The 16,275-nt window shown below is 50.5% G+C and overlaps 1 protein-coding gene across 6 annotated transcripts in view; it reads right to left on the reverse strand.

The window, feature by feature from the left end:
• The window catches only part of PAX5 (paired box 5), a 200,929-nt gene that overhangs the window by 115,374 nt on the left and 69,280 nt on the right, over nucleotides 1-16,275 (reverse strand). For all 6 annotated transcript variants that reach the window (XM_082694881.1, XM_082694879.1, XM_082694884.1 and 3 more), the window contains exon 6: nucleotides 13,840-14,015. In XM_082694881.1, coding sequence (XP_082551007.1) covers nucleotides 13,840-14,015 — 176 coding nt within the window. The remainder of the gene's footprint in view (nucleotides 1-13,839; nucleotides 14,016-16,275) is intronic.

The following is a 16,275-nucleotide window of genomic DNA, read 5'->3' on the forward strand; positions in this document are numbered from 1 at the left end:
TGTCATTCCTTTCACTTACCATATGTCATAATCATCCCATACATTGTTACTGTTATTACTTCAAACAGTTAACCCTTTAGATCAATTAAGAATTAGAAAAATCAAAGAATTTGTTTTACATTCATTTATTCCTTCTCTAATTCCCCTCCTTGCTTTTTGTTTGATCTGAGTTTCTGACCTATATTATTTTCCCTCTTCCTAAAGAACGTTTTTCCTTGCACGATAGGTCTGCTAGGCATAAATTCATTCTGTTTTTGTTTGAGAAAGTATTTCTCCTTCACTTTTTTTGTTGTTGTTTTGCTTTGTTTTTAAGATTTTATTTATGTATTTGACAGTGAGAGAGAGAGAGAGAGAGAACAAGCAGGGGGAGCAGCAGAGAGAGGGAGAGGGAGAAGCAGGCTTCCCACAAAGCAGGGAGCCCAATGCAGGGCTCGATCTCATGATCTGAGCTGAGCCAAAGGCAGATGCTTAACCCACTGAGACACCAAGAGCCCCTTGTTGTTGTTCTTAAGTAGGCTCCACGCCCAATACAGAGCTGAGTGTAGGGCTTGAACTTAATGACCTTGAGACCAAGACTTGAGCTGTGGGATGCTCCTTGCTCAGCAGGGAACCTAATTCTCCCTCTGCCTGCTGCTCCCCCTGCTTGTGCTCTCTCTGACAAATAAATAAATAACAATCTTTTTAAAAAATTAAAAAAAATAAAAACCTGAGCTGAAATTAAGAGTAGGACATGCTTAACCAACTGAGCCACCCAGGGACCCCTTTCTCCTTCACCCTTGGAGGATAATTTCCCAAGACACAGAATTCTAGGTTGGTGGATTCTTTCTTTCAATGCTTTAAATATTTCATCCCACTCTCTTCTTTTTGTGTGGTTTCTGACACGAAATCCACTGTAATTTTTATCCCTGTTCTTCTAGAAGTAAGGTAGTTTTTCCTTCTGGCTTTCAAGATTTCTCTTTGTCATTAATCTTCTGATGTTTGACTATGACTATGTGTGGGCATAGATATCAAAATATCTTGATATTCTCTGAGTTTCCTGCATCTGTGGTTTGGTCCTTAATTTTGGAAAGTTCTCAGCCATCACCACTGCAAACACTTCTTCCTTCTCGCTTTCTCCTCTGGTACTCCAGTTATGCCTATGTTACTCCTCTTAAAGTTATTTCACAATACAGAATAGAGAATTATAGGGTGTTCTGTTTTGGTGGGTTTATCTTTATTTTTGAGTTATTTTCTTTCTCTTTGCATTTCAGTTTGGCAAGTTTCTGCTGACACATCTTCAAGCTCACTGATCCTTTTCTTAGCTGTCCAATCCACGGAGGAACCCATCAAAGGCTTTCTTTATTTCTGTTATCGTGCTTTTTATTTCTAGCATTTCCCTTTGGTTCTTTCTTAGCGTTTCCATAGCTCTGCTTATGTTACTCATCTTTTTGTACTGCCTACTTTTCCCATTAGAGCCCTTAACACACCATACTTATTTTAATTCACTATATATAATGAACCTAAAACCCATGTTATATCTGAGTCTGTTTCTGATGCCTACTTAGTTTCTTCAGACTGTTATTTCTTGCCTAACTTTTAAAAAAGATTTTACTTATTTATTTGACAGAGAGAGAGAGATCACAAGCAGGCAGAGCAGCAGGCAGAGAGAGAGAGAAGGGTAAGCAGGCTTCCCGCCGAGCAGAGAGCCTGATGCAGGGCTTGATCCCAGGATCCTGAGATCATGACCTGAGCCGAAGGCAGAAACTTAACCCACTGAGCCACCCAGGTGCCCCTCTTGCCTAACTTTTTGCTGAAAGCTGGGCATGATGCACTGGGTAACAGAAACTGAGGTAAAGAGACCTTTAGTAGAGGCTTTATGTTAATCTGGAAGATCTCCCGTGTAACTCAGTATGCTCCTATTTCTGCAGATTTCAGTAGCTGTTTGCCCTCAACCTCAGTTCTCTGATGGGTCAAGAAAAGTTGTTGATTTCAATTTGCTCAGCTTTATTTGTTGTTGTAAATATGGGAGTGATGACTGCCAAGCTCTTCACATACCAGAGCTAAAACTGGTGGTCTTTCATATCCTTTCTCCTGAAGTACATCCTTCAGCAATTCAGCAAGTGTCTGTGAGTCGTAAACCTTTGGTGTACTCATCAGAAAATGTCTTTATTTGCCTTCACTGTTAAATTATTATTTATCTGAATACATATCAATTCTTATTATCTCTTAACACTTACAGATATATTCTACTATCTTCTGACTCCTACTGATGCTGGAAAAAATTGTTCTGTCCATCTAGAAGTTATACCTTCTCTCTGGCTCCTTTTATAACTTTTGCCTTGGCTCTGATGTTCTTCAGTTTCACTACTGCTTTGTCTAGATGCACATTTATTTTTATTTAACTTGCTTGGGATTTAGTATGTTTCTTCAATCTAATGACACATCTTGCAACAGTTCTATTCTGTATACTTGTTGGCCATTATTTCTTCAAATATTGACTCACCTCTATTTTTTCCTATTTATCTTCCCAGAACTCTCAGATACATATTGGACCTTCTCATGAAACTCTGGTTTATCTGTAATGCTCTCTCTCTTTTTTTTTTTAAGACTTTTTTACTTGAGAGCAAGAGCATGGCAGGGAGAGGCAGAGGGAGAAGGGGAGAATCTCAAGCAGACTCTAGACTGTGCATAGAGTCTGACACAGGGCTCAATTTCACAACCCTGAAATCATGACCCGAACCCAAATCAAGAGTCAGATGCTTAACCAACTGAGCCACTCAGGTATTCCATGTAACCCTCTCTTTCTTACTTCCGAACTCCTTAAACTTCTGTACTGCATTCCCAGCAATTTCCTCAGCTGTCTCCCAAATCACTAATTTTCTACTCAGCTGTGACTTATCTGGTATTTAATCCATGAATTCGAATTTTGATTTTGATGACTAATTAAATTTGTATTTCCAGAAAATACCTTTGGGTTTTTTTCTAATCTGCATATTCCTTCCTCGTGGTGTTTTATCTTTTTGTAGTGTTACCAGTCCTTTCTTGGTCTCTAGAGACATTTTATAGTTCCTTCAGATTTCCTATTATTTTAGGTTCTTGCAGCACTAATTCTTCTGGTTAAGTCTCCATTTCCCTCTCAGTTCCTTGTGTGGTTTGCAACTTTTTAAACTGTGAGCTCATCTTCAGTGGTTATTGTTTGCTCTGTGGGCATGCTATACAGACTGGATTCTGGAAGGATTCAGACAAGGGTTTTTCATGTGCTTCTGTCAGTCATCTCAAGGATCTCACTGATTGGAGCAAAGTTTTTATGTTCATTTCTCTTCTTGAATTTCTTGGGAATAATATATAGTGAGATATCACACTTGTATGTGGCACAGTCTTGGGATTTTAGCCTCCCATGGGAAACTCCTGCTCTGAGTCCCATGCAGAATCAAAATTTTTACTGCTTTTGTCAGCCTGGGAGCCAAAATGTGCCCATTGCTCATTACGTGGAAAGTGCCACCCCTCCAGGTTTCAAGTTTTCTGCAGAAGTTTCAGTTCCAACTCCCATATCACACAGGTCTAAGGTCATATCTTCAATCTCAGCACCAGCATCAATGCCCCCAGCCCCAGTTCACTTGGAACTATGTCCAGGACTAGTAAGTACCCTGGGCCCCTGGGACATTAGCTCATGCACTTAAAGTTCTGGCTCTGAACTCCTTCCTCGCTTCCAGCTCCCAATGATTTCCCTATCTTCCATTCAACTCCAAATATATATCAAAAATATTTTATTGTTATATTTGATCCAATATTTCTATTGTTTGAGAAGAAAGGGGTGCCTGTAATAGCTGAGACCTTGTATCAGAACCAGAAATCTACGTGGATTGTTGGTTTTTTTTTTGTTTTTTAGTTTACAAAGCAATAAAGTTTGATTTTCTTAAGAGCTTTGTAAACAACCAAATCCCTTAAGCCCGACTTGCGGTGCACTCCCAACACAAAGCCCACAAAAAAGAATATGGCTGGTGTACAGGCACCCAGCTCCTCTAGAGATCTAGGGAGCAAGAGCTCCAGTACAGTCCTCGCTATTATCTCATTCCAAAGGCAAAACTGACATCCAAGTTATATCTTGCTTGCATTTCAGTGTTCGGGAAGGCATTTCTATGCCCTCTCCATGTGCAGGGAAGAATAGGGAAGAGAATTGCTGTCCTTCTCCTTGCTGCTGTGACCCTCTCTACTCTTACGGCTCCTACCATGGGAAGACTTACTCCTCAGACTATTCAAAGCCCAGGATATTCACTGGGTCCCCTCCACAATGCCTTAGGGGCAGAGGTCTTCCTCTGGGGGCGCCTGCGTGGCCCAGCTGGATAAGCATCTGACTCGTGGTTTGAGCTCATGTTGTGATCTCAGGGTCATGAGATCGAGTCCCATGTGGGACTCCACACTCAGCTCTGAGTGTGCTTCAGTTTCTCTCTCCTACTCCCTCTGCCCATCCCGCTCATGCTTTCTCTCTCTAATAATAAATCTTTTTTTAAGAAAAGTCTTCCTCTGGCATCAGGCTTCCAGGTACAACTAGGTCAGAGAGTGCCTGCTTCCCATGGGAAGGCCCCGCCGTGCCCTCTCTGTTCCATCCTGTCCATCCGCAATCCTGTGGGTAAGCTGTCTGCTTCTTTAATCTCTAAAACATATGCCCCTTCTTTTCTTCAACATCCCCAAGTTCCTGTACACCAAGCCCACTTCAGAGAAGTCAAATGGAAAACTACTAACCTTCTCATCAAGAGTTGAGGCGATGATGAGGTATGTTCATTTTTTAAAAAAAGATTTTATTTCTTTATTTGACAGAGATAGTGAGAGAGCACAGAGAGTGGGCACAGGAGAGGGAGAGGGAGATGCAGGCTGATATGGGGCTCCATCCCAGGACCCTGGGATCATGACCTGAGCCAAAGGGAGATGCTTAACCACCTCAGCTACTCAGGTGCCCTCTTTTTTCCTTCTTTTATTTATTTATTTATTTATCAGAGAGAGAATGTACACAAGCAAGGGGAGCAGCAGGCAGAGTGAGAGGCAGACTCCCCGCTGAGCAAGAAGCCCCATGAGGGAACTGATCTCAGAAACCCGGGATCATGACCTGAGTGGAAGGCAGATGCTTAATGGACTGAGCCACCCGGGAGTCCCGTTGAGGTACATTCTTAGAAACCAATACTTCTGGGTGGGACATGTTCCCTGCAGTGCCCTTGGGTGGAAGGAAGTCACAAAGCACCGAGATAGTAGCACATTTTCCAAGCCTCAAACTGGAAAATCTAGGAATGCCGCCTCAATGTCTGGGATTTTTCTTGGTTTAACTTGGGCTATCAGCAAGGCTGCCTTCTCAAACCCTATGGTCAGAGCAGAAATGCACTGCTGAGCATGTGGTCATCACACTGCCCTAGAAGGCAGAGCCTTGTATCCGGCTGTGGCTCTCCTGTGCATGTTGCTGAGGACTGAGCTTGGGGCCTCCATGAGACACAGAAAAAGCATGGCCTCCTTTGGGGAATCGTCCTATTCCCTCCCACGCCCCAGTAGATGATGAGACGTTAGAAGCACACAACTGATAGCTTCCCTCTTTGCCTGGACTATCTGAAAGCTCAGAATCAAATCTGAGCTCAACTCTAGGAAGCTGGGAGCCTGGCTGCAGGGCTGGGGAGCTTGGGGTTAGGTGGGGGGAACGCAGGGAAGCAGAAGGGAGGGGAGAGAAGCAGTGCATCACAGGCCACAATTCCTGTTCTGGATTTCAGACTAGAGAGCAGGCCAATCCCATACAGGGCTGACAACTGTCCCCAGAGGTACAGTGACCTCCAGGGGGACAGCAACATGGTCTCTACTTTGGCAACAGCCTCCTGGTCCCCTGACCCTCCAAGTCTCCCCACAGCAGCAAAATAACCTTCTAATCCATATTGGACTGGCTTCTGAGAGTCCCTGGTTTGCAATTTTGCAGAGGCTTCTCCTTGCTCCCAAGACAAAATCCAAGGCCCTGGCTCTAGTCCCCACCTGTTCCCCACCACCCCACCCCTGTACCACATGCTGCTTTCTGCCCCTCATGCTTACCAGCCCCATGAGGCATCTTTTGGTTATTGGACCACAGTCTTTCCAGCCTCAAGCCTTTGTATAGGTTGTTCCCTCTTCATGGAACACTATTCCCACCACACTTCCCCTTCTTGAGCTCAAAGGTGCCTCCTCAGAGAGACATTCCCTGACCGCCCCCCCATCTAGATGAGGTCCCACTCTTTACCCTTTGGTCTTTCTCTTCAGAGCACCCAACACACTCTATGATGCTTGCTAGTGACACACCTTTTGTACTGATAGAATCATGTTGCCCACATCTGTCTCTTGCCATAGGGTAAATTCTGGGGAACACGTTTGTCTTTGTCACAGCTGTGTTCCAGCACTTAGCCCAGTACCTGGTGCAGGAGAGGTGCTCGATACACGCCTGCTGAGTGAAACCACTCGATCAGTCAGCAAGTGTCTGCACATGCAGAGGAAAGCGCACAGACTCCAGAGGACTGTTGACACCCGCAAAGAGCAGGGAGCAGGGAACAGGGAACGTGACTGAGCTACGTCATCAGAGTATGTTCCTTAGTGTCTCTCTGCCTCAGTTTCCTGATCTGCCACATGAAGATCGTACTGCAGGCATCCTCCATGTCACAGAGCCACTGCGAGCTAGAGTCCTATGTTACCCCGTGTTGGGGTTTTCAATTAGCATTTCCTTTATCTTAAGTTACGCATCACCCCTCCAGCCCGCTCACAAGCCGTGGCACGTGTTGGCAGGACTCGGGTCTGTTTAATCCTCCTCTCCACTCTCCTTCCCTGAGGAGGCCCCAAGCTCCTGGGCAGGGGAGGCCCACGACCATGTGTAGGCAGCAAGGCTGGCGGTGGCTGTCACCACCCAGACCTCCTCACCAGGAGGCCCCAACCTGCTCTGTGCATGAGGGGAGCTGGGGGCATCGCCAGCCTCCCAAGACCTTGCAGCTCCAGTGACCCAGGCTGGCCCCCCTGGTGAGAGTCCCTGGGTGGGGGGCAATTTCTCTGGAGTGTCCCTTCCACTCTGCAATATTAAGGGTTTCCTTTTGTTGGCTCCCCTATTCCTTCCCTTCCTCCCACCGGACCCCTCTTGCTTTTTTTTTTTTTAAATTAGATTTTATTTATTTATTTGCCAGATGGAAATCACAAGTAGGCAGAGAGTCAGGCAGAGAGGGGGGAGGCAGGCTCCCTGCCGAGCAGAGAGTCCGACTTGGGGCTCGATCCCAGGACCCTGGGATCATGACCTGAGCCGAAGGCAGAGGCTTTAACCCATTGAGCCACCCAGGCACCCCCTTTCTTGCTCTTCTTAACTTAGAATCATTCTTTCAGGTTGGAAGAGCCTTGACATTTAGCTCATCAAGTCATCAGTGGATTCATAAACTTCTAACACAGCATATATGAATAAGGATAGCATCTACTTACATGCCTCTGGCGACAGGAAGCTTGCTACTTCACAAGGAGGCCCACTCCACTGGTTGGAAAGCTTGAGCTGTCAGAAAGTTCTCCCAGCCTGCCCCTTTCCCTGCTCACATTCCCAAGTCTTCCCTTCTTCAGACCAAATAGCCCTAATCTCTTAGTCATCCCTCCTAGAAAAGAATTTCCAATTGTCTCTCCTAAACACTCCCTACTTCATCTGCAAAGGAAGAGCGTGGCCCAGAGCACAGCTTCGCAAGGGGAGGACCGAGGTAAGCGGAGCAGAAACAGAAGCAGGTCACAGTAGAACAGCAGAGTCACTGCCCTCGGACTTCTGCTCATCCTTCCACTGGTTCCTTTGGCAATCCCTCCGCTTTCTAACTCAAGCTCGCCTCCCAGGATGAGTACACGGAAGCCCCAGGTGTGTTCCCAGGAAACCGCTCACCTGTACTAATCAGTGGGGCTGCCTGACTAAGTTGCACCTGGGACAGCCACGGTGGCCACAAGCCCCGACCCTGATGTCCGACTTTGGCCCATACCTGTGGCGGGGTCCCTGCTAACCTCCCTCAGCCCCAGCCACCCTGCGCGGTAGGGATAGGAATGTGGCGGGGGCTTTGTAATGCAATGGGCCAAGAGGCTGCTCCTCAGAACAGATCCAGGCACATGGCAGGCCGTGAAGGCACTGTCGCTCCAACAATCACCATGGTAATGACTAGAACCCGAGGCTTTCATGGACTCACACACGAAGCAAGTCCGTGCGGACTGAAGTGGGTCAGTGAAGGCCTCCCGGGGCAGGCAGGACTCCTGGTGGGCCTGGCTCGGGTAGATGTAAAAACAGACTGAAGGGAAACAGTGAGCAGGAGCTTGGAGCGAGAACAACCACCGTAAGACGGTCACGGAACCGCGGTAGCCGCCACCCTGCAGGCTGCAGCCATCCCCGCTGTTCACGCGCTCAGCCACACGCACACACCGGCCTGCAGTCCGCGGCCCCCTCACACGGAGGAGGGGCCCAGGCCACAGGGGCCATGAGCGGTCAGGCCTGGCCATAGCCAGAGCATCCAGGGGGCCGGCAGGGGGGCGTGGGACAGTGGTGAAGGGCTGTGACGGGGATGGAGGGCTGGGGCTGAGGTCTCAGGTGGGGGAAACCGTAAGTGAGGGTGGGCTTTAGGAAGAGAGCTGCAACTGGAGGGACAGGGACAGGGCAACAGGCAGGAGGCCCCATGGAGGAAGCTTCCAGGTAAGCACAACAGTCCAGACCACAGACGCGGAGCTTTTCAGGACACACCCCCCAAAGGGGAAGTCAGACTTCCTCACCTCCACGTTCCTCTGGGGTCTGCTCGCCTCCTGCTTCTCCAGCCCCACTGTCCCTGACTGCCTTTCACTCCTCCTACATCCCAACCTCCCAGACCGTCTCCCAGTTCCCTGCTGTACCTTTGCCCACATTGTTCCTTCCACCCAGAATGCCGCTCCAGCCAGCTCCACCATCTCCACGGATCTGGAGTCTGCCCATCCCACAAGATACAGCACAAAGGGCACCTCCTCCAAGAAGCCTTCCCCCTTCCTCAGCCTACTTCACACTCACCTCCTCGCTCTCTCCTTTTCCTGCCCCACCTCCTTCTGCTGGGCCCAGACCCACTACCCAGGAAAAAGAGCTCCCTGAAGCAAGGAAGCATGCCCCACAATTCATCTTTCTCCCCACGATCCCAGCCCTTTTCCTGACTCAAGTAGGAGTTCAGACCATCCCTGATGACCAAGCTCAGATATGCTCAAAACCACAAACCAGCCCCTTTCCAGGAGTAGGACACCCACAGGAGCAGGCTGTGCTCAGCCCAGGCCCACCAGCCTGGAGAGATGCCACCATTCAGAGGGCAAAGCAGCACAAGCAAGCGGGAGGCATTTCTGGTGGCTTTCTCTTTTAGACGAGGACCAAGCCTTCTCCCAGTTTAACCCCCATGACCTTTGAACTTCCCGGGAGGTCAGCAGCACGTCCCCTTCCCCAGCTGTCTTTCTGTCTCTGGCCCGATGGGAGGGAGGGCCCTAGGCCGGTTCCATTTTGCGCCCGTATTGATCTGTTGGCAGCAATGGGCTGGATAATTAGCCAGGAATTAGGGTTTCTATTACAGCCAGGAGGCTGCTCCAGCTGATTTATCACCTGAATAATTTACTGTGATTGAAAGGAAATTAAAATGAACTCCATTTGACAACTGTGAGCTTTTATGGGCTTTAGTGAAGGCTCAAAAGCCAGATTAATAGCCTGGTGTTGGTTAATAGTCTGCCGAGAGTAAATACGGCAGCCTGTGCTCGCCTTAGCCTTCCTGCCGAGGCCGGAGAGGGAGCGGCTCCCACCAGCAGCGTGACCGCGACAGCGTCACCGCGAGTTTTACTGAAACAGACTCCGCTGTTCTGAACACACACGCCACCAGCACTTATTTCTTTCCTTTTTTTTGTTTTCCCCTCTTCAGGTTGATGTTTACTCCCTCCACAAGTGGGGATATCAAAATTGCTTCTTCAATAACCACATCGAGAAGGAAGTGTTTGATTGCCCTGGAAGTGTGTACGCAGGACACCCAGGGCCAAGGGTTTACTCAGTGCCCATATAAAAGCAAGAAGCCAGGCCGACCCGCCCAGGGCAGATCTCGGTAGAAAGAGCGGCTGGGTAGGTGTGGGCGTGACTGGCAGGACCCCCACCTGTCCTGGAAAAGGAATGTTCTTCCCATGAGTGGGTGGGCTGGGTCATTGAGGGGGATTTGACCACCTAAGCCCATGGTGAAACTCTGAGGATTCTGGAATAACAGACAGACTCTGGCTGCAAAAGGCCAGTTCTGAGAACCAGCCAGTTAGAAAATGCTCCCAGAATCTTTCTCCTGAAAGGGGGCCATGCAACCATCTAGCCCAAGATGAGGACAGAAGACCCTGAAATCAAATTCTAGCTCTGTGGCCTCTGCAAGTCCTGGAAGCTCCCTGGGCTGACCACAGGTTGAACAGTTTGGGGGGGAAAGGTTCAGTCTGTAAAACGGGGCTCTACCAAACTTACCCACACTGTTTAGTGGGCATTTAAATCACGAGTCGAAGGAAGAGAGAGTGGACATGAAGGCCCTTTGCGACCTGCACCATACCACATGCAGGTGAGGAAGACCACTGTTGTCCAGCTGCTGCTGTGCAAAATCTCCATCACTACCCCCGCAGGTATGGAAACTTCCAGGGAAAAAGCATCCCTCCCAACAGGACAGAGCCGGGACTCAGCTGGACTCAAATCAAACTCCCTCAACCCCAAGGCCAGGAAAAGCTCCTTCTTCCCCACAGGCTGCTCAGTGAAACGGACGGCGAGCCCCCACCAAGGCCACTAGACTGTGGAGACCTAGGTCTCCTCACATAGGGAAGAGACACCCCCCCCACCTTGGCCACCAGAGCTCCAGGCCCTCTTCTGGGTGTCACCACCAGGCCAGGCAGAGAGTGGGCATGAGGGGGCTCAAGGAGCTCGTACCCTTGACAGACACCCCTTCCCAGGCTGTGGCCCCTTGCTTTGGCTGTCATTGGTCCGGTGACTGGGAAGCGGGAGCGAGGATGTCATTCATAGTCCAGTGCCTGTGTGTGTGCCCGGCAGCCCCGCGGCCTCACCTTCCATCTCTCCTCATTACTGCACATTACGGGGAGGTGAAGCAGATTAACCAGAAAACATTGAGTCAGTCATTACCCCGCCACACGCTCGCCTGAAGGCCCCGCCTCGGAGCCCACACAGACACAGGCCCGCGGTCGCGTCCGCGCCATGCTGAAGGACACCACACAGCGAGGCTGCTAGGAATGGGGCCCTTGAAGCATCCGTAATGCAGGTCTCCTCCCCGCCAGGCCCTATCTCTGCAGGGAGTCTAGTAGACCTGTCCCCTCTGCAACATCTCCATGCTACCAAGGCCCCATGCTACCAACTGAGGCAACCTCCCCACTCATCAGGGCCCACAGAACCTTCTCCCTTGCTTTGCAGGTTCTAAATCCATATCATATCGCCCCTGGGAGCTGTGGACAGACAGAGCTGATGCCTGACTCATCCCTGCACCGCTTGGGTGCCTGGCACTGTGCCAGCCTCATTGCAGCTTGCAAGAAATATGTTGGATAAATGAGTATATGAATGTCTGAGCAAGTGGGTAAGTCCACGGGTGGCTTCTGGACTCCTCCCAGTTATGAAGCCCTGTAGTCTCTGCCCAGATTTCCCGGGTATTCCAAGTTAAATAAAATATGAGGCATGTCTGAGTCTGAGCATCCATGAGAATCACGTGGAACGCCGAGGGAAACCCAGTCTCTAATACTGAATGTCTGCTTTAAGTTAACAGGAGCTTAACACGAGCACCGAAGTCTTCACGCGGTAGAGGCCAGGCTGAGTGTGGAGGTCTGAGCCCTCACTCTTCCTCTCTCACTTGCTGGGCAGCCTCAGACAAACCCTGTCCCTTCTCAGGGCCTCTAAGGGCTGAGGGGGCTGAAAGATTGTTCTCCAGTCCCCGCTGTCTCTAAAGTCACATGACCTTATCAGTGGTTAGAAGACAAATTTTCTCCCCAACTCTGGAGGAAAGCTAGGCCTCATCCAAAAAAGTCTCCTTTTCTTCCTCCTCCTGTATCAGATGGAAGGTGCATTTGGCCATCCCTCAGAAGGGCTGTCTGTGACGGAAAGCCCAACATCTGGAGCATGTGGGATCAGCTCCAGCCAGCACCACAGGATCACCTTGTTCCCAGAGGTGAACAACATGTAGGAGAAAGACCAAAGGTTCCCAGAGGAGACTTAACGTGTAGGAGAAAGACCAAAGCCTTAACCACAGTCTACAAGGCCTGGCCCATCTCCCCAACATCACTGTCCCTTCTCCCCATGCCCCTGTGCCCTAAAGCTGAGCCACATGGGCTCTCTTGGCTCTTCTTCCACTTCTCACTCTTGCCATGCCCCCTGTCACCTGAAGGCCTTGCACTTGCTCTTCCCTCTTCTCAGGCGCACTCGCCTCACCCCTATGTCCCTTCTCCTGGTTCGGCCCTAGGCCTCAGGGCTCAGTATTTCCCCCAGGAGGTCACTGTGGCCTCCAGCCTGGCTCAGACTCTACTTTATTCTTTCAGAGAACCTCAGATAATGTCCCCACCTCAGCACCTAGAACATCTGTAATCCATGACTTTTGGGTTCTTCTTACTGATTGTGGTTCTTCCACATACCTGTAGGCTCCCTGGGGCAGGTCCAAGCCTGCCTTGTTCACTGAAGTACCTAGTGCCTGACTCCAGGCTTGCACACGGGGGATACTCCTCAACATTAGTTAAGTGAATACATGACTTGCTCTGGCCTCAGGCAAGTCCCTCTCCCTCTCTTGGCATCAGTTTCCCCACCTGGAAACAAAGTGGCTACATGGGCTGTGAAAGCCCTCATAGGAGCTTCTCAGACAGCCAGACTGTCACAGGATGCTGGCCTTGAGGCTTTGCTCACCCCTCACTCCTCAACATCCCCTCTGGCCTCTCTCCTTTCCACAGGAAACTGTGCAGGCAGCCTATGTGTCTTTGAATGGCTCTGGGGGAAAACTTCAGAAACGCCATCTAATAAGCACGTAGAGAAAGCCCAGTGAGGCCCGTCTTCACCTTCTGTACCAGCGGGGTCTACCTGACGTGCACACCACATGGGAGCTCTCTGTGGTCAGGAACCACATCTGAACTGCCTGGGCCTGCCAGGTAACCAGCCCAGACCGGGCATCAGGAAATAGCCTCCTGAGCTGAATCTGGTACCTTACACACCTTATCTAGGCCCCAGAAGCCTCTCACTGGGCAGAGCCTTTCTGGTCCTGTAGCCAAGGCAGTGACTGAGCGTCTGTCCAGGGCTAGCAAGGGGTCATTCTCCTACATCCCTCCCTCTCTTGCAAATGACCGAGTTGGGAGTGTGTCCAGTGAGACACTTCTTCACTTCCAGGCTCTGGGATTCAATCTCTAAAAGCATAGCAGGATAACCTGCTTGGGGGCTGACAGCGGGCCACACCCTAGCACCACCATAACGTGGCTTGTGGCCATATTTCCATCTTCACCCTGACTGACAGGATAAGGACCCAAGACCACCTCGAGTGGCCCCAAAGATCACGACACGGCCCCTGTGCCTGGGGAAAAAACACCATTCGGTAACAGGGCAGAATAGCCCCACCAGGCATGCCACCGTCCCCACCCCCGCCCCCCCCAGGCTGGCTGGGGAGACTGAGGCACTGAGGCAAGAAGCTGCCAGAACCCCAGATGAGTCCTCCTGACCCCGTGGGAGGCCACAACTATGCAAGTTTGTCTGAGAACAACAAGAAGCCCGCCTCAGAGTAGAGCACGGCATTGTCATGCAGGCCCCCGCCAAAGGCCTGGGGGAGGGCAAGCCGAGCCTGCGTCGAGCTGGAGGTCTAGCGGGCAGTGAGCAGTGGGGCGTACCTGCTCGGGCTTGATGGGCTCCGTGGTGGTGAAGATGTCCGAGTAGTGCTGCCTCTCAAACACGCGGTCCAGCACCTCCAGCTGCTGCTGCGTAAACAGGTCTCCCCGCATCTGCTTCCGGAGGAAATCTCTGCCCGGCAGCGAGTGACCGTTGGGCACTGGAGATTCCTGAATACCTTGGATGAGCAGGAGACATGAAGGGGGAGTGCAGGTTACATGAGTTGCTGAAGAAAGGCATGTCCGACAGTGAGATTTGGGGCAGGAGGGCCTGAGAAACGCCCGCGCCCAGTTCCTCCCCTGATAGGAGACAAAACAGACAGGGACTCAGCCAAGGGGCTCCTCAGCCAAGGGCACTGTGCCGGCCAGGGCAGAGCCACGTGCCAGGTACCATGCCACGCCCTTTTTCCATGCATCATCCCATCTGAAACTCACAGTGATCCCATGGTAGATAACATGTCCCCCATTTTGCAGATGAGAAACTTGAGACCTGAGAGATCAAGTAATTTGTCTGAGGACTAGAGCTCAGGTTGGCTGGGAGTCTTTTTTTAAAGATTTATTTATTTGAGAGAGAGCACGCGTGTGTGCGAAAGAGTGCGTGTGGCCAGCGGGTAGGGAGGGGACGCAAAGAGAGAAGGAGAAGCAGACTCCCGCTCAGCACAGAGCCCGACTCAAGGCTTGATCCCAAGACCGTGAGATCATGACTTGAGCCCAAATCAAGAGTTGGATGTTGAACTGAGCCGCCAAGGCGCCCCTGGAGTGGAAGTCTTAACCACCAGGGGTCACTGCCTCTTCTGCACTGAGGCTCCCCACCCCTTGAAGGTACCAGTTTCATCCCAGAGCCAAGGCCCTCACCCAAGACGCTTGCCACCATACCACGTGACCAGTCGGTAAAGCACTGTACCGGGACAGCTGTAGGGAAACAGCCTTCACACAACTCTGGTGGGACCCCTTTGGACACACACCCACGAAAGACAATTTGACAAAACCTATCAAAACCACAAATGCACATTTCCTTTGATAAAGCAGCTGTACCTCTGAAAATGTATCTTACCACTGGACTCGCACATAAGGGAGGTGATCTATGTACAAGGTTCTAGTAGCAAAAGACTGGAAACAACGCAAGAATTTATTTGTAGGGGCTGGCTGCATAAGTCACGGCGTGCTCACACAGAGGCGTGCGGGGCAGCCGCGTAAAGGAGTGAGGGCTCCCGCTGTGAGCCGATATGGGAAGATCTTCAGGATACACCGTCGTATGAAAAATAAACCAGCTACAGCAGAGCATGTATAACGTATAAGCTTCTGTGTGAGAAAAAGGAAGAGAATAAGACTTTATGTGCCTTTTGTATATATATCGCCAAAGGAGCTCTGGAAAGCACCATGAGAAACATCGAGAGCGCTCGTCCTTCCTTTCCTGGAGGCAGGAGATGAAGGGCCCTCCCTCAGAGCCCGCTTCTTGTTGTGTTTTGTCTTACTGCAGAACTCTCAATGTACTACTGCCTGCTCAAAAACGTGAATTACCAAGAAAGTACGGCATTAAATTCTCTGTGTGTTCTGTATTGTTAGCTCTTCACAGGGTTACAGCCTCTGGGGGTGATGCTTGCATTTCAAAGAAAATTCTATGAGTTACCAATAAAAAAGAAAATACGTTGGTGGGGGGCACCTGGGTGGCTCAGTGGGTTAAGCGTCTGCCTTTGGCCCAGGTCATGATCCCAGTCCTGGGATTGGGCTCCCTGTTCAGCAGGGAGTCTGCTTCTCCCTCCACTGGCTGGTATGGGCTCGCTTTCTCTTTCTTTCTCTCCCCTTCTCAAATAAATAAATAAATGAAATCAAAAAAGGAAAGAAGGAAGGAAAAGAGGGAGGAAGGAAGGAAATGGGATGAAATATTTTTGGTGAGCCTTGCGCTTGAAGCGTTCAAAATGAAAGACAGCAAGGAAGGCAAAAGACAGCAAGGAGGTGGCCTCACGGGCCCTCATGCCCCGGGGCCCTCTAGGACCCAGCTGCTCATGCAGGGCTGACCACAGACACTGTTGGAGCCCAGACCTCTGTCTTCACCTTTGGAAGCGCCTGGGGGAGACAGCAGGCATCCGACCTCTCGCTGGCAGGTGCCCTCACGCAGGCCTTGACTGATTCTCCCCCTCGTCCCACCCTGTCAGCACAGGCTGCCCTACTCCTCATCCATCACGGAGTGTAAGGAAGGAGACCAAACCGAGGAGCTTGAAGCAGTAGGGTGCTGTGCCACTGAGGTGCTACCCCAAGCGGCTGTTTCCCCAACTCTCCTATCTGGAGGCAGACGCAAGGCAGGGTCTGACATTGGATCAAAGACACCAGCTGCGGGTGTTCCCAGGAATACTGGCCTTCCAGAGTCCTCCACGGAGGCTGGTGGCTCAGGGCACCCCAGTGTCTCTACAGGAAGGGCCTTCAGAAGCAGCTCATAAA

This window comes from Mustela nivalis (assembly GCF_964662115.1).
Source record: "Mustela nivalis genome assembly, chromosome: 13".
NCBI lineage: Eukaryota > Metazoa > Chordata > Mammalia > Carnivora > Mustelidae > Mustela > Mustela nivalis.